This window comes from Rhinopithecus roxellana, chromosome 14, assembly GCF_007565055.1.
Source record: "Rhinopithecus roxellana isolate Shanxi Qingling chromosome 14, ASM756505v1, whole genome shotgun sequence".
In the NCBI taxonomy this organism is placed as follows: Eukaryota; Metazoa; Chordata; class Mammalia; order Primates; family Cercopithecidae; genus Rhinopithecus; species Rhinopithecus roxellana.
In genome coordinates, this window is record NC_044562.1 from 115,035,344 (window position 1) to 115,056,043 (window position 20,700).

At 40.2% G+C, this 20,700-nt stretch overlaps 1 protein-coding gene across 2 annotated transcripts in view; it reads left to right on the forward strand.

Moving 5' to 3' along the window:
• Positions 1 to 2,777: 2,777 nt before the first annotated feature.
• The window catches only part of EPC2 (enhancer of polycomb homolog 2), a 153,956-nt gene continuing 136,033 nt past the window's right edge, over positions 2,778 to 20,700 (forward strand). Inside the window, exon 1 of one of the 2 annotated variants that reach the window (XM_010358051.2) lies at positions 2,778 to 3,193. In XM_010358051.2, coding sequence (XP_010356353.1) covers positions 3,041 to 3,193 — 153 coding nt within the window. In that variant the 5' untranslated portion in view covers positions 2,778 to 3,040. The remainder of the gene's footprint in view (positions 3,194 to 20,700) is intronic. The other variant, XM_030916585.1, reaches the window with a different exon arrangement.

Sequence of the window (20,700 nt, forward strand, 5' to 3'; positions counted from 1 at the left end):
TGATGCTCAGTTTTCTTATCGGTAAAAGTATATATATATATATATATATTTTTTTTTTGAGGCAGAGTCTTGCTTTGTCGCCCAGGCTGGAGTGCAGTGGCCGGATCTCAGCTCACTGCAAGCTCTGCCTCCCGGGTTCCCGCCATTCTCCTGCCTCAGCCTCCCAAGTAGCTGGGACTACAGGCGCCCACCACCTCGCCTGGCTAGTTTTTTGTATTTTTTTTATTTTATTTTATTTTATTTTTATTTATTTATTTATTTTTTTTATTTTTATTTTTTTTTTGAGACGGAGTCTTGCTCTGTCGCCCGGGCTGGAGTGCAGTGGCCGGATCTCAGCTCACTGCAAGCTCCGCCTCCCGGGTTCACGCCATTCTCCTGCCTCAGCCTCCCGAGTAGCTGGGACTACAGGTGCCCGCCAGGTCGCCCGGCTAGTTTTTTTTTTTTTTTTTGTATTTTTAGTAGAGACGGGGTTTCACCATGTTAGCCAGGATGGTCTTGATCTCCTGACCTCGTGATCCGCCCGTCTCGGCCTCCCAAAGTGCTGGGATTACAGGCTTGAGCCACCGCGCCCGGCCATTTTTTTTTTTTTAGTAGAGACGGGGTTTCACTGTGTTCGCCAGGATGGTCTCGATCTCCTGAACTTGTGATCCGCCCGTCTCGGCCTCCCAAAGTGCTGGGATTACAGGCTTGAGCCACCGCGCCCGGCCGGCAAGTATATTTTTTTCATAGAGTTATAATAAGAATTAAGTGGAATTCAACTAGTTGAGATAATATATATAACATGTTGCTACAATGGTTGGTATATTACACATAGTCAATATTTCCCTTTTCTGAGAGAAACAGTAAAACTAAACACAGGGACTAGAAGAAAGCTATCCTTTCTGAACCTGAGGAGGGCTGGGCATCCAGATGAAAGCTCCGGATGACTCATTTCTTCAACCATTGCCTTTTTCTTCCCTTTCAGGCTTGAACCCAGTGCTGACCCCCTCCCAAGAACTTCTTGTTCTTGCTTCCAGAGCATTGGAACTGTTCCAGAGGTAGCACTTAGAGAGCAGGACAAACATAAGCTTGAGGAAGGTACTGCTTACAAGAAATGAGTCACAGCATCTCCATTGTTTCCAACAACAAAGTGGATGAAAAACACTGAAGCCCCACTAAACAATACTCGGAGTTTTGCTGGGACAGACTGGTTAGATTATTTGGACACTACTATGAATACTATATCCACCATTCTGTCTTCAAAGGAGGAGACTGTAGAGAGAAAAGGGAAAGAGGAAGAGGAGGAAAAAGGGGGAGGGGAGGAAGTTAAGGGGAAGAAGGACCTAATAGAGGAAGAGATATAGTTTTAACGTCACATAGAAATAACAGTGGGAATCAATTTTTTCACTGTTGGTCTTTAGGAAATCATCTGCCTTTCTCTGAGTTAGGCAGAGTATTGATCGATTATTAGAAAATGGTAAAATGTGTTAAAAAAAAAACTCTCTTCGTACGGTTTTGTGAGAAATGTGTAATGCTTAAAGACTAACCAAGAGCCTCTTGGCTAAAGCAGGTGGATGTCAACAATAGCTAGTACTTATTTGAGTCACCTTGATTTTCCCTCCTCTTGAGAACTTTCTCTAACCTGTTTAGGCTGCAGTCATGCCTCCTTTCTCTGAACTCTCACAATTATTGCCTAGATTTCATTTGGTAATTAATCATGTCCTACTCACTGCCTGTATCATCTCTTGTATTGTTTTCTTAAAATATTTACACTTTTTTTTGGTTGTCATTTATCTTTCCAGCTGTCATTTTCTTTATTTACATCTCTTACTGTTACTCATCCTTGCAGTCCTGGCAATCCATTAAGGTGAAAGCTCTCTGAGGCAGGAACCTTTTCTCAGACTTCTTCGAGTCTTCCACAGCACCCCACATTTGACACACATCTGCTACTTCGCAAATGTGTGCTGCCTTGGTTAAATTTTTAGAAGCTGAACTTTTAGGAAAGCTATTATTTTTGAACTCAGAGAAATACCTACCATCCACTAAACAGCTGTACCGAAGTTTCGGTGACAAGGAACCTAAGTTCACTTGTTGCATCTGGCAGCCTCAAACCATGAACCCTCACTGCTGCCCTGAGCATCCTCCCCGCGAAGGCGAGGACTAGCGCGCTGCTGCACCTTGGAGAGCTCTTTCGGACAGGTACGGAGGGGACGGTGGCGGAGAGGGCTGGCACCAGCAGCGCGGCGCCCCTCGGAGGGGAGTGATGGGAGAGACCTCTCGCACCTCTCCGGGATGAGCGCCTCGGAGGATGCGAATTAGCCTGCGCTCAGGGCGCCTTGGGGGATAAGCGCTGTCCGAGTACAGGCTTGGGTGATGGCTAGTGGGGTCCGGGTCGACATCTTCCCTTCCCGCTCCCGGACTTCTGTACACACGCGCTGCTCTGCGCGGCCGTCTTTGCCCGGCGCCTTCCTGAGGGACACCCAGCGAGAGGGATGACCGGGCGGCGGAGGCAGAGGCGCACGCTCCCGGGCGCGGGCGAACTTGCGCACCTGGCACCTGCCACACAGCGAAAGCACCGGCCGGCGAGCCCAGGGGCGCCGCAGCCGCCCCCTCTCCCTGGAGCGGACCGAAACCAAGCACGCTCCCGCGGGCCGGCAGCGCCGCGTAGAGAGTGGGTGGGCAGGCAAGGGAGGGGAAGGGAGAGGAAGGAGGGAGGGAGGGAGAGGGCGAGGCGCGTTCCCGCGGCGGGGGCGCGCTCTCGCGCGGGCTGCCGGGATCGCTCGCCGCCGCTGTGGTAATGTCCGCCATGTTGGCCATGGCGCAGGGAGCGGATCGGGCGGGCGAGCGGCGGATCTAGTGTGTGGAAGCGGCCGCGGGCGGCGGGGGGCTGTTTTCGGGCGGGGTGGGCGCCCATGCTGTGGCCGGGGGCAGTGAGGAGGAGGAGGAGCGGGCCGGCCGCGCTGCACTGAGGAAGGAGGTGGAGGAGGCGGCGGGAGTCCTCCCCCCCTCCCCGCCCGCCCCGCCGCCGCCGCCCGGGCTGTTCCTGTAAGGCGGGGAGACAATGAGTAAACTCTCCTTCCGAGCGCGGGCGCTGGACGCCGCCAAGCCGCTGCCTATCTACCGCGGCAAGGACATGCCTGATCTCAACGACTGCGTCTCCATCAACCGGGCCGTGCCCCAGATGCCCACCGGGATGGAGAAGGAGGAGGAATCGGTAGGGACTCGAGTGTTTATTACCCCCCCTTCCCTCCTCCCCCCTCCCCTTTGTCAGTCGGGCCTCGCCATTCACAGAGCGCTTTACGCTCGCTGGAGGGCGCCGCTGCTGCTCTAACACACGGGACTCTACGCCGGCGGAGTAGCGTAAACCCTCTCGGCTGGCGTAGCGCCCGCCCGCGGCCGCCATGTTGTTGCGTCCCAGTGTTGTGATTAGCTCGCAGCGCTGCTTACGCTGCCGTAAGGGGGCCTTGCCGTAAGCAGCGGCCGGGAATGGCGCAGGGGATGCTCTGGGCGTACTTGGCGTACGGTCTCTGTTTACCTTCCCATCTCCCTCCGCCAGGCGCGGGGCTAATTAATGGCGGGGTATTATTTGGCTAGGCAAGATGGTTATTTTTTCCACTTTTAAATTTTGTATTGGGTTCTCTTTGAAATGACTGTGGAAGGGCGCTTTCAAAACAAACGTCTTCGTCCCAGCAATGTAATCATCCTGGCTTCCCCGCCCGCGACAGTGCAGCGGGATGAGGCGGTACAGCACTGCGGCGGGGGAGGGCGGGGGCCACGACTACCGAGCGGGTAGTAGCGTCCGAGAGCCGCCCGCCGGCCAGTTCAGCCGAGCCGACCCGATCCGGGCGCGGGGCGGACGGGCTCTGACTGCTTCGCCGAGACGGCCGTGCTCCGTGCGCAGCGTTAGAGAGGAGCCGGGGATGCCCCGGAGCGAGCTGCCGGCGTAGCGTTGTCCTCGAGAGTTGTCATTGCGAGGTGATCCTTAGAAGTTGAGGACGTAGTGCATCTAAATTGGCAGTTGTAATTTTGATAATACAGCACCTTTTGGGAAAACTGCTTTTCCTCCGATGGGTTAAATATTGCAGACGGTTGAATATCTGGCTTAACAGAGAGTGTTTATGACTCGAGTAGTGTTACTTGCTTGCGAAGTTCATAGTAACTGCACCCTCAAGAATTTCTTCAATGAACCTGCAGTCCCGCCTTATTGTCAACCTCGGGTGTGTGTGGATTGGTTCTCTTGCTTCTGTGACTGTCAAAAGGAAGCTCGAGGTTTCCGTGATTGGTTTTCTCTTTTGACTATTAATATTGCAGGAAATGCTTTTATGCCTTTGATTGGCTGGTCGAGTTCTGACCTCACGTTGTTACCCTGTTATTACTACTTTGCTCTGATTTAATCACATTTCTCTTTGATTACTTGAAAGTCTTACATTTTCAGTATAAAATGAATATGGCCGTAGTATCAGGATGAACTTAACTGTGTGTATACAAACGTATATGTAATACATAATATATCTGCACATATACATATATATGTGTGCATATGTATAAATGTAGATCATCAAAACAGCATTTATCTCTAAGGTTTAGAGGTGTGAGAACCTTTTTTTGTATGTGAGAACTCTTTTTTTTTTTATGTTTCAAGCTTGACTCAGTTTTCCATGGGAAGGAAAATTAAGATAAAATTATGTTATGTACAATAGTTAATTGCATTGAACCCTATTAAGCACAACTTTGGATATTTTTGCTATTTTGTGGGTCTTGATCCAAAAGAAAGATGGCCTTAAAAGTACTAGTATTGTGTGCAATTACTTGGATCCTATTATTTTAGAACTTGAGTCAAGAAATCTATTCTAGGCCAGGCGCGGTGGCTCACGCCTGTAATCCCAGCACTTCCGGAGGCCGAGGCCGGCGGATCATGAGGTTAGGAGTTCGAGACGAGCCTGGCCAGTATGGTGAAACTCCGTCTCTACTAAAAATTAGTCGGGCGCGGTAGTGCGCGCCTGTCGTCCCAGCTACTCGGGAGGCTGAGGCAGAAGAATTGCTTGAACCCGGGAGGCGGAAGTTGCAGTGAGCAGAGATCATGCCACTGCACTTCAGGACTGGGCAACAGAGCGAGACTCCATCTCAAAAATAAGGAAATCTGTTCTAGAGTGAAGAGTTAACTCCTGGAAGATATATTACTTTTTGCAATCACCAACATATATGGTCCTTAGTATGCCGCATATGTTTTGGTATTTTATCTGAATTTAGTAAGATTACTTACAGAGTAACTTTTTCATGCTTCATTAAAAATAAAAGTGCTTAACTCGTGTTGCAATTTTTTTGTTTGTTTGTTTATTTTTTGAGATGGAATTTCCCTCTTGTCGCCGAGGCTGGATTGTCGCGATCTCGGCTCACTGCAACCTCTGCCTACGGGGTTCAAGCAACTTTCCTGCCTCAGCCCCGCCGAGTAGCTGAGATTATAGGCGCCCACTGCCTCGCCCAGCTAATTTTTGTATTTTTAGTAGAGTTGGGGTTTCACCATATTGGTCAGGCTTGTCTCAAACTCTTGACCTCAGGTGATCACCCTCCTTGGCCTCCCAAAGTTCTGGGATTATAGGTGTGAGCCACCGCGCCTGGCGGCGCCTTGCATGTATATATTTTTGATACTGAATCTAGCTCTGTCGCCACGCTGGAGTGCAGTGACGCGATCTCGACTCACTGCAGCCTTCACCTCCCGGGTTCAAACGATTCTCCTGCCTTAGTCCCTTCCCCTCCCGGGTTCAAACGATTCTCCTGCCTTAGTCCCTTCCCCTCCCGGGTTCAAACGATTCTCCTGCCTTAGCCTCTCAAGTAGTTCGGACTACAGGCACGCGCCACCGCGCCCAGCTAATTTTTGTATTTTTAGTAGAGACGGGGTTTCACCATGTTGACCAGAATGATCTCGATCTCTTGACCTCGTGATCCACCTGCCTCGGCCTCCCAAAGGGCTGGAATTACAGGTGTGAGCCACCGTGCCCTGCCGCACCTTGCAATTTTTTATTAACTCTTTTAGAAAAAATTTTCAAAGTAGAGCATGAGTGCTAAACCTGGATACTTTTCAGTAGCCTACTTCAGTTGCCTAATTTTAAGGAAGAAGAAATCCAGATTCTGATAAAACGAGAGTTGAAACCCAGAACCTCTGATTAACTTTGTCCTGTCCTTTCTGCCTCTTTAATAAATGCTAAAACTGGAGGTTCTTAAAATCAATTAAGCAAACCTTAACAGTTAAGATTTATAGTCTGAAGTCTTTTGCTTCCCAGAGTGTCCCAATTGGGGGCACTCAGTTTCTCTTTTTCATTCTTTTTTAAATATGTATGTCAGAAGACTTGTGTTTTCATGAGTGACAGCAAATTCATTTCTCTGGTCTTACTTACAGGACTTCTGTTATTAAGGAGAATTATATATTTATAAAAATGGTTCTGCCTTGATAAATATTTCTAAGCAACAGTAAAATGTCATACGTTTCACAAATGTTTTGTGTTTCACTTGAATTGTATTTTAAGTAACTTTCAATGTCTGGATGTCCTTAACTCCTTATTTTTATAAGATTGTTTCTTTTGAATCAGTAGGCTTGCAACGAACAAACCAACCTTGGCTTACGGATTCACAATTGTTGCCTGGTGTCTCTGAACTGTGCTGTTCTGCTTGGTTGGCAAAATCTTTTGAATCCTTCGTGGATGGCTTTTTCCCATTCCCTCGCTATCCCCACCCACCCTTATAATTAAGGCCTGTCTCCTCTGTGTAGCTATTGAACTATCATTAGACTTCGTTTATATAAACAAAGTCATTGACTAGATTTTGAGTTGCATTCTGACTGATTACATTCTAACAATGCCTGGATGAGGTGATTTAGGTTTTCTTGGGCATTGGTAACACTGTATCGTTGATAATCATGTCATCCTGTGTAGCCTCTTCTTTTGGACATGCAAACATCTTTTATTTATTTTCTTCCCTGTCCTTATTACCATAGTCCTCTGCTAAGAGCTGCCAGTTGGCATCCTCCTTTAACTTGGTCTTTGTAGTTCTCACGACACTTAGTCTAGGTCAAGTACTGTACACTTAGACCAGAAAAATCAGGCAACCAGCGGTTCTGCCACCTCCCCATGAGTGTTGTATAGTGGTAGTTGATGTTTTTACTAATACCTGCCATTTACTGAATACTTCATATATTCCAGATACTGTGTTAAGGGCTTTACATATATTGTTTCATTTAATCCTTTTTTAAAATAAACTTTCTTTGAGGTATAATTTACGTACAAAAAACATACCTGTTTACATTATGGAGTTTAATGAATTTTGACAAATGCATACGTGCATGAAAACAAGATATAGAACATTTCCAACATTGGAAAAGTTCCCTTGTGCTCCTTTGCAACTAGTCCCTCTCCACTCATGGTTCCAAGCAACTGTTTATTTGTTTTCTTTTATTGTAGATTAGTTTGCCTTTTCTAGAATTTCATATAAATGGAATCATACATTTTTTTTGTCTAGCTTACTTTGTTCAGCACGATGCATTTAAGATTCATCCTTGTTGTATGAGTCTGTTCCTTTATATTGCTGAGTAGTATTCCAGTGAATTTGATATGCTATCTTTATGCATCTCTCTGATTTTTGAGTTGTTTCCAGTTTTTGATTATCATTTAATTCTGGTAACAGCCCTATGAGGTATTACTGTTTCTGTTTTATAGAGGAAAAACTCAAAGATCTTGCTGCTAGTGCAGGGCTGAAATTCAGACCCTTGACATTGGTGTGACAAAAGCATATACTCACAGTCACCATGCTGCATATTCAGGGTTCTTACAGAACCCAGAGTTACCATCTGAACTGTGATTAAGTTTATTATAGTTTTTGTAAATAGCATTTTACTTTTTATAATTTTGGAAGGCTTAAAAGTGGCCAATTTGGTTAGACTGTTAAATTATTAGGAAATGTAGTTTTTTCATTACTTAATTTGGTCTGACTTTTGCTCTTGGCTTTTCAGATTTTCTTTCTTTTTTCTTAGGAGTTTGTTAACTTTACTTTCCCCTGTATTGGCACCATTATATTTATCCCTGTGTTTATGTTATCTTAAGCATATAAGAAATTTGTGGGAAACTGTCCCATTTTATTGTTTAGATTTTTCTCCTGCTAGAATATAATGTCTATAAGGGCAAAGATCTTTGCTTATTTTGTTCATTAATATATTCCAAGTGCCTGGAACTGTGCCTGGCACATAATGCATGCTTGAAAAATGTTTGTTGAGTGTTGAATGGGCTTCTATTTCTTTTTTTGTTCAAAGAGCTATATTTGTGTCTTTCCTCCCCCTCCCCCAATATCTATCTATATAAAAAATTTATTAGCAGAATTTGATAAATTCTTCCTTCAGGAATTCTTTTTGGTTGCTTACTTTGGTACTGTGTATACGTAAATATTATATCGTTGTTTCCTCTTGAGTCAGAGGCCTCTTTAAATATAGAATCTTTTCACACGCAGATACGGTTGCAGTATAAATCTTTATCTTGTTTTAAGTAACTCTGTGTGAGATACTTTTTCATACCAGAATGTACCAGTCTACATGAATCATGTGGTTCACCTTATTTTTAAAGAAGATCCATGACTAATTTGAATTGCCATATCTCCTCTCATGTGTTGTCTAATTTTTGCCATTATGTTCATATTTTAAGTTATATTTTGAATTCGTAGGGTAGGAATATTACCAGTTTTGATACCTTTTCAGAATTGCTATTGGCACTAATATATTTCATGTTTCATAATGGAGAGGGTGTAAAATGCAGTTTTGTAAATTGATACTGTAAAAACATGAAGCATTTCTTCTTTTAACAAAAGCAAATGACATGCCAGTTATTATCTAAATGCCAATTGTTATCTAAATAAGATATTGGGAAACTAAAGTGTTCTGTATAGCAAAAGTATGTGTAAGGCTGTTTACTGAAATGTTGTTAGGAATAAAAGAAGATGCAGACTTTGATTTCATGGAACTTAAATGAACCATTAAGTCCAAAAACATGTATCTGGAAAGTTAGCAAAAACTACAGGGTTAAGACAACCTGACAGACATCAAAAGAGCATTAGAGAAAGTTAAATGTTAGTGTAGTTGAGAGGCATGAGGTGATTCATTGTGTGTTATAGAGAAGGCTTCTTGGAGAGAGTCGTAACAATTTGGGCTTTCAGGTTTGGTTGTATGGTGTACGTTGAAGCAAATATTTGAGCATAGGAATATCTAAAGCAAGTTCTGAGGATGCTGAGTAAACTAAAGGAAGGTTCTTCCATGTTAGATGTTTTCTGTCAATCATTGCCTATTCTTCCTGTTTAGAAACTTCAGGAGGATAGCACTCTGATGTTGCTGACCGTATCATTCTCCTGTTTTTGTTTGGACATGCAGACATCTTTTACTTCTGTCTTCCCATTCCTTTTATCCCTGTTACATCTTCAGCACTAGAAACTGTTTAAAACATAGAAGCACTCAGTAAATATTTGGTGAATGAAGGAGTAAAAATAGGGGTGGAGATAAGGTTGGAAAAAAGGTAGAATTATACTAAATTATAGATAGTTTTGAATGTTAGGCCTAGGAGTTTGTAGGGTGGTATAGATGAAAGACCACTGAAGTATGATTCTGGAGTTTTTGTTTCTAGTTCTGGTTGTCATGGGTTAACCCATTTATGCCTAAATGGGTTAAATGGCCATATAATTTGGGAAGTTACTTAGCTTTTCTGAGCCTCAGGTTGTTCATCACTACCATCACAGCTAACATTTGAGTGTGTGTTTTTGAGTGTGTTGAGCATGTGCCAGGCACTTTGTTAAACTCAGTAGATGGTTTAGAGCTGATTATAACAGTAGGACATATAGGTGTTACTACTTCTTTTTCAGAGGAAGAAACAAACTTTAGAAATTAAGTAACTCACTTAAGATCATCCGTCTAAAAAAGAACATGCTAGAGACAGAATTTGAGCTCAGGCTGATTGACTCTGGGGCTCTTGCTTTGCCGTTGTACTGCTTCATCTGTAAAATGGGTTGAAAACTAGAAAATATCTAAGCTCCATTATAGCTTTACTGTTCTATCATTTATTATCCCATTAAAAGTTCAAAATTCCAGATTCTTGAGATAGAGAGCATTATTGGTCTGGCTTGCATCAGGTATCTACCTCTGAATCTGCCATTGAAAGAGCAGGGGAAGTTAGGATACCTGTGTTGAGAAGTATTACCCTCCCAGCCGGGGAGCTGCTCTGAGAGATCTGCTACTGATGGTAATATAGCATGATCAAAAGTTAGGAAGTTAAAAGTGTTAAATTATTTTAATCCATGGTTTGTCCCAAGGTGAGTTTGTATACTTAGTGTGTTTTTGCAAACCATAAATTTGTAAGATATTTTAATGAGCTTAGAATAATTTATATGTATTATGTTGTAAATGAAATTTGAATCAAAGACTGTAAAAGAAGTCTCCAGTGTCCTTTTAAAGAAAGCAAACTCTTCACACTTAATAATTTTCAAAGTCGTAAGGGATGAGTTTTGTGTGACCTCGTAGAAATTATTTAACCTTCCTGGCCCTTAGTTTTCTCATTTGTGAAATAGAATTGGACTGAGTGACCTTTAAAGTACCTTTGACTCTAAAAGTTACTTGAACCTCTGAAACCACATGTCTATCTACTGGCATATTGTCCAGGATTATAATTAGATGAAAAGAACTAACAAATGTGACATTAAGTATTGGGAAGAAATTAATGCTTGAGGTTTAACTCTTTACTGCTGAGATGCTGTCAGTTTGGCTTGTTCTTTCATGAGGATCAATTACATTCATTTACTATATACTATTAATTTTTCCTAGAGCTCAGTAGAGCAGTCCATTCTGTATATAAGTTTTGGTTATGATTTCTTTGCTTTCATGAAATTTTCTTCACTATCTTTACTAGGCTTACTCATTGCTGTAAGTATTCTGAAGTTCAGTAGTACTTTTAGTCCTTACCACTTGAGTTTATTTTAATTTTCTAGTATCATTTTTCTCACTTGAGTGTGCGTGTAAGGGTGTGTGTGTGAATTTTATATATGTATGAGAAAGAGCGTGTGCACAAGAGAGAGTAGACACTTATTTCCCCAACAAGACTAAATGTCTTGAGGAAGGTATCATGTCTGTTTTATTCAGTACCTAAGACAGGCAAGAGAGCAATTCAGGCACTTCTGTCACTTTCTATCTTAAGTGATAAAAAGTTTGTAATACAGTCACTTAGCGTGATGCTGGTCACTTGGGTTGAGTTTGGTAGTATTGGTAAACAATGCAGCTCTGCATCTTCATTTAGTTTTAAGTAGAGTTAGAAAAACAGTAATGGGTGCATAGAGACAGCATGAGGAGGAGAGGCTGATAGGAATAAGCCATGAAGGAGACCAGTGTAGATGGCAGAAGGTCCATCATGATTACATCGATTATTTGCCTTGTCTATACTATTTAAATAGGATAGAACTTTAAATTTACATATTGTATAATGCAGAACTGCTTCTTACAGGGTTAACACTGTGGAGGAAGATGCCAGTCACTTCCAGTTTCTCCTCAGCACTATTTCATTGTGTCTGTCTGCTTTTAGGTTTTTGGTTTTATTGTCAGCTGCTGTTGCTATAAAGTCAGAGGAATGCAGAGTGGAGAGTCAGCCCTATCTGCTACCTCTCTAACTCCTATCTTTGCCTCCCTGATTGCTTGCTTTTTTTATTTTTATTTTTAATGGGCTAAGGACAAAGGACTCTTGGTTGGGGAGTCAACAAGCAGCATTCAGTTTTGCTGCTAATTCAGTGCAGTTGTTGGAACTTTGAAATTGATTTAGGTTCCAATTCTGGCCTCTGCCACTTTCCTTATGGGTGAGGTAAATTACTTAACCTCATTTAGCCCCATTTCCTCATCTGTTTAATAAGTATCTGAAGTTAGTTTTTTTTTTTTTTTTTTTTTTTTTTTTTTTTGAGACGGAGTCTTGCTCTGCCGCCCAGGCTGGAGTGCAGTGGCTGGCTCTCAGCTCACTGCAAGCTCTGCCTCCCGGGTTCAAGCCATTCTCCTGTCTCAGCCTCCCGAGTAGCTGGGACTACAGGCGCCCACCTCGTCGCCCGGCTAGTTTTTTTTTTTTTGTATTTTTTAGTAGAGACGGGGTTTCACCATAGTAGCCAGGATGGTCTCGATCTCCTGACCTCGTGATCCGCCCGTCTCGGCCTCCCAAAGTGCTGGGAAAGTTAGGGGGAAAGTTAGTTTTAAAGGTTACTTTGGCCGGGCACGGTGGCTCAAGCCTGTAATCCCAGCACTTTGGGAGGCCGAGGCGGGCGGATCACGAGGTCAGGAGATCGAGACCATCCTGGCTAACACGGTGAAACCCCGTCTCTACTAAAAAAATACAAAAAACTAGCCGGGCGAGGTGGCGGGCGCCTGTAGTCCCAGCTACTCGGGAGGCTGAGGCAGGAAAATGGCGTAAACCTAGGAGGCGGAGTTTGCAGTGAGCTGAGATCTGGCCACTGCACTCCAGCCTGGGTGACAGAGCGAGACTCCAAAAAAAAAAAAAAGTTACTTTTTTTTTTTTTTTTTGAGACAAGGGTCTTGCTCTGTCACCCAGGCTGGAGTGCAGTGGCGCGGTCTTGGCTCACTGCAACCTCCGCGTCTCTGGTTCAAGTGATTCTCCTGACTCAGCCTCCCGAGTAGCTGGGACTATAGGCGTGCACTGCCAGGCCCAGCTGATCTTCATATTTTTAGTAGAGATGGGGTTTCACCATGTTGGCCAGAATGGTCTCGATCTCTTGACTTCGTCATCTGCCCGCCTCAACCTCCCAAAGTGCTGGGATTACAAGTGTGAGCTACCATGCCCAGCCAAGGTTACATTTTTTAAATAAAAACCTAAGTCTGTGTCTTATAGGCAACACATTTTTTTGGTAACAATTTTTCACTTATACAGGATAACAAATGTGAAGGTTGATGGAAGAGTAAAATGTAGAGTATTCCCATACATTATTCTGTGATAGAGTTTCACATTTTTTTCTGATGCCAATTAAACATTTTTACAGCTTGAGGCCAGGAGTTTGAGACTAGCTTGGGCAACATAGTATGACTCCATGTCTACAAAAAATAAAAAATTAGCTGGGTGGAGTGGCATGTACCTGTAGTCTCAGCTACTTAGGAAGCTGAAACTGGAGGATTCCTTGAGCCCAGGAATTCAAGGCTGCAGTGAACTGTGATAGTGCCACTGCACTCCAGCCTGGATGACAGAGTGAGACTGAGACCCTGTCTCTTAAAAACAAGCAAACAAAAGAGAGCACTTCCAAACATTACAAGTTAATATGTGTGTTTTCCTCCTCCTTTCTGTTTTCTGGCACAGCAGTTAACAACCAAATTGATTTTAAAAAGTAAAGACCTTGAAAATTTTTTGCTATGAGATCTGACTCTTCAGTTAATCCATAGAGTAATAATTGGGCCCTGAATAATTAATACATTCTGTTTTTGTTCTTCAGAATGATTTTTTTTTTTTAGGGTAGTTACGGGGAAGATAAGTTTTAGTGATGAAAATCTCTGCAGTGGGTGTTGTACACTAGAGAAGTGAATGAAGAGAGACATTCCAGTATACCATTGAATTCCTGGATGAACACTTTTGTTTGAAAACTTTCAAAAGTATGGTATTGATGAGGGTAGCCGTGCCATTTATTTGATTCTTGAGATGTTTCTCAACTGGGGCACTATTAGCATTCAATTTGTAGTTGGTTGTATGGGATGGTCAAGGCAAAACAAGAAGTTTATTACCTCTGTCTTCTGCCCATTAATTTCTGGAACATTCTGGTTGGAATAACACCAAAATGCTTCCTCCTTCAATTTCCAAGTGAAGGGTATTGGCATCTGATTTGAGAATTATGATCCAGGGCTTCTTAACCTTTTTTTGGTGACATGGACTCTTTTGGCAGTCTGGTGAAACTCCTCAGAATGATGCCATAAATGCGTAAAATAAAATCTGATAAATCAATTACATTGAAATAGAGTTATTAAAATAAAGTTTTTAATATATGTGCCTTATTAACACATTAAGTACAGAATATACAGTGGATTTAGTTATCGTAAATTCAAAATAGTGATAAATATAAACAGTATTTTGACATAATTTGACTTGAAAAGATCTAGAATTTCTGTTGGTATTGCTAGTACTACTGTGGTCTGTTGTCTACATTAGGAATTGAAGGAAATGTTAAATTTGTTAGAAGTGTGTGTTTTCTCATCCAAGTTCATGGACCCCTTAGTTCTTTCTATGGATGTTTTGGGAACCTATGACCTGAGATTCAGAAATCTTCAGGAGAATTTGCATGGCCCAAATGGCAATCTCATTCCTGTGTCGTCTCAAAAGCATACAGGCTGCAGATTTTATGCCCATTACTATATAGGAGATGGTACTGTAGACAGAATTGTCCTATTTTCACGTTTAACACATTTACTACTAGCTTTTTAAAATTGAAAAATAATAGATCCACATGATTTAAATATAAAAATTTAACAGCACAAAAGCATACATAAAAAGTAAGTGTCTTTCCTTCCTCAGGTTTACAGATACGCTACAGAGGCAGCTGCTGTTAGCTGTGTGTGTGTGTGTGTGTGTGTGTGTGTGTGTGTGTGTGCGCGCACGCGTGTGCGTATTCTAGAAAATTTCTAGACAAAGACTTTTTACTTGGTAAAGTAACCAAGTAATTCTCTTGTACTCATTTTGTAAGTGAGTAATATGTAATCTTAAAGTTGGCTTTTTAATCTAGACTTACAGGGTCAGGCAATTTTGATTTTAAATTCCTTCCCTTTAATATCTCTGAGGAATTGAGAATTAGCAGAATGTAGCTTTCTGTTCATTGTAGTTTGGATAGCAAACCTTAACTCGTCATTCCTAAGTGGTTGTTTGGTTGTCAGCAAAGCCTTGCATTGTGCATAGGACTTTTGCTTGTATTCCTATTTTTATACAAAAAAAAAAAAATGAAGTCAGATTAATTATTAAGTGACTTGTCAGTGTTTTTACTGTAATATTTATTTATGGCCTCAAGTAGTAACTTGAGTCAGAAGAGCAACAGTAAGATACCTTTTTGAAGAAAGCCATCCTATTCAGGTACCATGTTGGCAAGCCTGATATTTCATATGGACTGCACTGTCTTATACTTTCACTGTAGTTGTTTGTGATGTTTATTCATTCAGTAACTTAGCCCCATAAGCAAAGGGACATTGTCTTTGTTACCTTTGTATACTCGATCATTTGGTATAGATGGCGTATTGGTATTTGCTCACTAAATATTTGATGACGGAATGTACAGCACCTGCTATGTGCTTTAGACACAGAAAGGAGTAAGATGTGGTACCCATTCACAAGCAGCTTATAGCTTAGTAGGAGAGAAAAGAGTTTTACACAGATGAACACATTTTAATGTGTTAATGTGGAAAATGAAAATGATACTGTGGAAATTTATTTCATGAGGGACATGATTTGGGCCAGAATTTAAATATCAATTCATGTAATAGCTAATTGACTTTAATATACTATTGAATTCGTTTTTACAGATTAGTCTTGAAATGATTCCTGTATGCCAGAATGCCATGAGTTTTTTTTTTTTTTTTTTTTTAGATGTCTGTTGTTACAGTCATAGAGGGAAGTGTGTGACACCCAGTAGAGTTGTTAAGAGAGTTGAGACAGTTTTGGGATCTAGTGTAGATTCACCTTTTAGGACAGGCAGAATTGTATTATGAACAGTGCCTATTGAACGAGTTTGGAAGAACAGAAACTGTTACGGAGGATGGTAAAGGAACAGTGCTCTTCAAGTAATGCATAGGTTTTACTTAATTTTGGCTTAAAGTGTCGGGTCACTTTCTGTAAAACCAAGTACTTGGAAGAAGATTGTTTATATATTATAGGTGTTTGGTCAGTAGGAGTTTATTTGAAATAGCCTAACCACCTTGCAGAGTTCAACAAGGCTTTCAAAATACCTCCCCAAAAAATTTCCAAAGATTTAGGTCAGTGATTCTCAAGCTTTAGCATGCTTCGAATCACCTAGAGGGCCTGTTAAAACACAGATCACTGGGTCTTATTCCCCTTAGTGTCTAATTAAGTCTAGAATAGGGCCTGGGAATTTGCATTTTTAAGAAGTTCCCAGGTGATCCTGGTTCTGCTTGTCCCAACTTTGAAAACCACCAGTTTAAGAGGTAATATTGTTGTTCTTATCTTGGCCACACACCAGAATATCTGGGATGCTTTTATAAAGTACACTTAAAAGCTCTGTCCTAGATCTGCCAACCAAATCACAAGTTAGGCATGATTCTGGATTCAGTAGAATTGATTTGTCTAGGTAGAGAAAAGGGATTGGCGTGTGTGCCCATGATCCATGCCTTTCTGCCTTACCATTTTACCACACCTTTCAGGGTTTCTTTCCTTGTGATCTAATTCATTGGCTTTCAAATTCTTTTTGACTATGACTAATTGTGTGTGTGCGCGCGTGTGTGTGTGTGTAACTGAAATAAAGTGCGCTTTGACAGACATATCTGTATTATACATATACTAATACAATTGATTTTTATTATTCGAGATAGTTATGTTCTGTTATGTTGCCATGAGCACAGAATTATTTCATACCTAAGCCGTTGCTCCTAGGGGAAATACGGGGTTAAGTTCTTGCTAGACCCTGGTCACAACAGTTTCATTTGCTGATCAGTTTGTAACTTTGTTTTATGTATGTTTCTGTTTTTAAATTATCTATTTAAAACACATTGTTGATTCATTGACATTGAACTCACAGCCAGCAGCACTGTAACTCATGTCTGAGGGAAGCTTATGTAACACATGTATTTTCTCCATAAGGCACATCACAGTCCTCTTGTGCTGAGGGACACTGGACTACACTTCAGCACCATACTTGGAGGCCCCTTTAGACAGTGAAATTACCCACAAAAGGGATAAAAATGTGAAAAACATGGCACCTTAGAACATGAAAAGGATGCTTGTTTACAGTATGAGAGTTGAAACAAGATGTCAGAGTGTCACCTTGTTTGACCTCAGCTGGGAATATATGTCAGGTGGGCAACGCAAATATTTCACTGTTCTGCACGTGTCTGCAAGTGACTGAGAAAGTGTCACAAATAAAATTTAGCAAGTAGGCGAATTTGCAAATAAGGAATTTGCAAGTAATGAAGATTAGCTGTGTGTGTGTGTATATATATATATGCATTTTTCCCTTTTCAGTTCTATTTTGTTAAAAATAATTTTGGTCATGAGCTACTAGATTGATTTCATGATTCACTAGTGGTTCAGCTCACAGTTTGAAAAACACTGCTTTACTTAATTCAGCAGCGTGGGTTATATATTATTTACTACTTATGCAATGATAAGTGATAAATGATATTAAACTATGTGTTATATAGTTTATTTTGTATGATTATTATAGTATTATTAAAAGATATCTTTTAATAATATATAAAAGATACTACTTTGTGTAGTAAACATAGAGTTTAGTCTTGATGAGGAACTTGGGTTTTGCAGGGTACAGCCTCAAGTTTGTATTTGTAATAGATCATTATTAGATGGACTGTGGAGGCAGTGCATGGGTGGTGGCGGTGGCAGAAGACTAGAGACAAAACTAGTTATGTGTGTACTGAACTGTGATTTCTGACTGCATTTTCAGCAAATTTACGGCAGAATAAAAACAATTTGGATACTTTGTGGATTAAAGAGTTTCATTTAAATCTTCATCTTATGTCAGGGTTTCTTAACTGAGGTCTTTGGTACCTAGATAGACTTAATGGGGTCTGTGAACTTTCTGGGTTTGTTTTGTTTTGTTACCACAGTTTCATATGGATGTTTACCACTTCCCTTCCAGAGAATCATCAGACCTAGAGTAAATGACCCTGATGACTCATTAAGGAGGTTAAGAATTGCATTTTAGGTGGTAATGCAGATTACTTTTTTTTTTTTTTTTAAATAGTTAATCTTCATTACATATGAATCACAAAGGTTTAAATTTTCTGAGAAATCTGAGGAGGTATTTTAGAGTTTTAGACTGAATTTATACTGTGAAATGCAGAATTTTACTTACTGATTCTTCGTTGTTTGTGGAAGCATATTACTGATGAATATAAATATATTGAATATAAAGAATATTATTACTTTTAAGCACTAAAGTAAATCTAGATATTGTGACTAGGCACACTGGCTCATGCTTTTAATCCCAGCCCTTTGGTAGGCTGAGACAGAAAGATCACTTGAGGCCAGGAGTTTGAGACCAGCACAGGCAACATAGCAGGTCTCTACACAAAAAAATTTTTTAAAATCTGGATACCATTTGCTTGTATTGCAGTGGAATTGTGTTTAGAAACAGTGGCGTAAATAAAAGTTGCCCTTTATTTACTGTTAGGACATTAACACAGCATGGGAAGGTGCTGATTCTGTAGCGTGATAAAACAGTACAGATGGTCGTTGCAAATGTACTCAGCCACCTGAGCATATCTTGAGGTAGTTAATTTCTCTGTAAACTAGAAAAATGAAACCCCAGATTGTTCACATTATATTATTCTGTTTTTGGAAACACTCTTCCGTTATTAGAATATCATGTGTGTTCATTTGTAAAAAATTCAGAATATGCAGAAAAAGTGTGAAGAAGAAAACACAAATCCCTTAAACTTCCACCTCTCTGAGATATCCCTGTGGTTGACCTTTGGGTGAATGTACATCCTTCCATACTTTTTATCTATGTAATATATTTATATGTAAATAGGTATATGTGTGTAAGAGAGAAAAAGAAAGAGAGGTTTGCTTTTTAAAATCTACTTGAGATTGAAAAATTTGGGGAAAGAATTTCTTTAGCTCATTTTGAGCCATCCCTTCAATTATTGGATTAGCTTTATTCACTGTAGCCTGAGACATGGGTGGTATAAGAGAATGAATAGCAGCTTGTATTGGGTCACTGGTCTAAAGGGAACTTGAGAGGAAGGAATAGTCGTTTTCCAAAACAAGGAAATTGTAAATATAGATACAGTCATTAAAGAAATTCCTGTGTGCTGAGCATCAATTCTTATTTTTTATTACTGTAACTAGCTAGTGGTCTGGTGTATCTGTTGACTGTAATCTGTTCAGTTCCATATTGAGGGAAATTGATATATCAGTCAAGAGTTTTTTTTTTTCAGTCCTTAATAAAAAATGTTTCTGGTTTTTGATTTAAAGTTAAGTAGATTTCCGCCTTCAAGTTAATTACCTCATTTTTTCCATAGAACTTGTGTAGTTCTAGTATACGCTGCTTTGTAGATCAGTGTATTCATTCAAGTGGATATCCAGTTGTCTAAACATCATTTAAAAAAATAATATTTTCTCCCTGGTATGAGATGCCACCTTCATCATATTTGAATTTTTTAAGGTTATTTGGTGTATATTTTAACTTTTAATTTTGTTCTGTTTAAATTTTCCTTCAAAATTTTTTTGTGTGCAAAAAAACTTTAAATCATTGTTTTATCTTTTTAAAGGTAAGATTATGAATTGTTTATTATCTCATCTTTCATCATTTATTTTTATATCTGGTAGAGCTAGTCACTTTCCCTTACTCATTATTTTGCTTTTTCAGAGTTTACTGGCAGTTGTTTCTTACTTTTTCATATGAACTTTATCATTGTTTTGTCTAAGTCCCAAAAATAATGTTGGCAATTTTACTGGGATTCACCATACTTTTATCAATTAGCTTATAGAGAATTGATATCTTTGTGATGTTGACTTCCTGTTTTGGAATGTGGCTTGTCTCTTCATTTGTCAAAGTCTAATGTGTATCCTGTTAGAGGATTGGTTTTGTGCATTTTTTGTTGAGCTTATTCCTAGGAATTTCATCTATTTAGTATTGTAAATGGAATCTTCTCTCTCATTATACCTTATAACTTCTTAAAGCTATTGATTTCTATATGTTAATTTTATATCCTGCAACTTTATTAAATTGTTTGTACTAGTTTTTGCACTGTATGTAATTGAGTTAGATACCATATCATCCCCTAGTAGAGATAGTTCACCTCTGCTTTTCCAAATAGTATACTTCTAATTACATTTCCCTGTTCTGTTCGCAAATACTTCCAGTTCTGTGTAAAATAGTAGTGGAGATAATGGGCATTTTTGTTTTGTTTCTGAACTTAATGTGAATATCTCTAGTGTTTCTTTGTTAAATACGTTGTAGATAATTTTGTATTGATTTATAGATGTAGAAAACAGTATATATATTTATAATAGCATATAATACATATGTATGTAATACATAAAAGTATATAACATGTAAAAAATCTTCAGTGTATCTATCATAAATGAATGTTGAATATTCTCAAATGCTTTTTTGGCATCTGTGGAGATTACCATATGATTTTCCGCTTGGGTGTATTTATAATTAGTGATGAATATTATAATATTGAACCATACTAGCTTTCCTAGAATGAACCCCATTTGGTAATGAGGTGTTACTTTTTTAAAAAATGTCTTTAGTTTTATTATTTGCTTTCCTGCAAAAAGACTTTATAGAACTTGCACATATTCTTGGCCAAAAGTGGCTACCTCAAAGCTTCTAATTTTATTTTTTATTTAGGCAGCCAGCTTTGGCTGAGAATAGTGATTCAGTTTCATTTTTAAATTTCCAGGAGATGGAATATGATTGGCCTAGTTCAGGTCAAACATCTAGCTCAATAAAGTTAACTGTGGCTGCAATTAGGGTGAGATGATT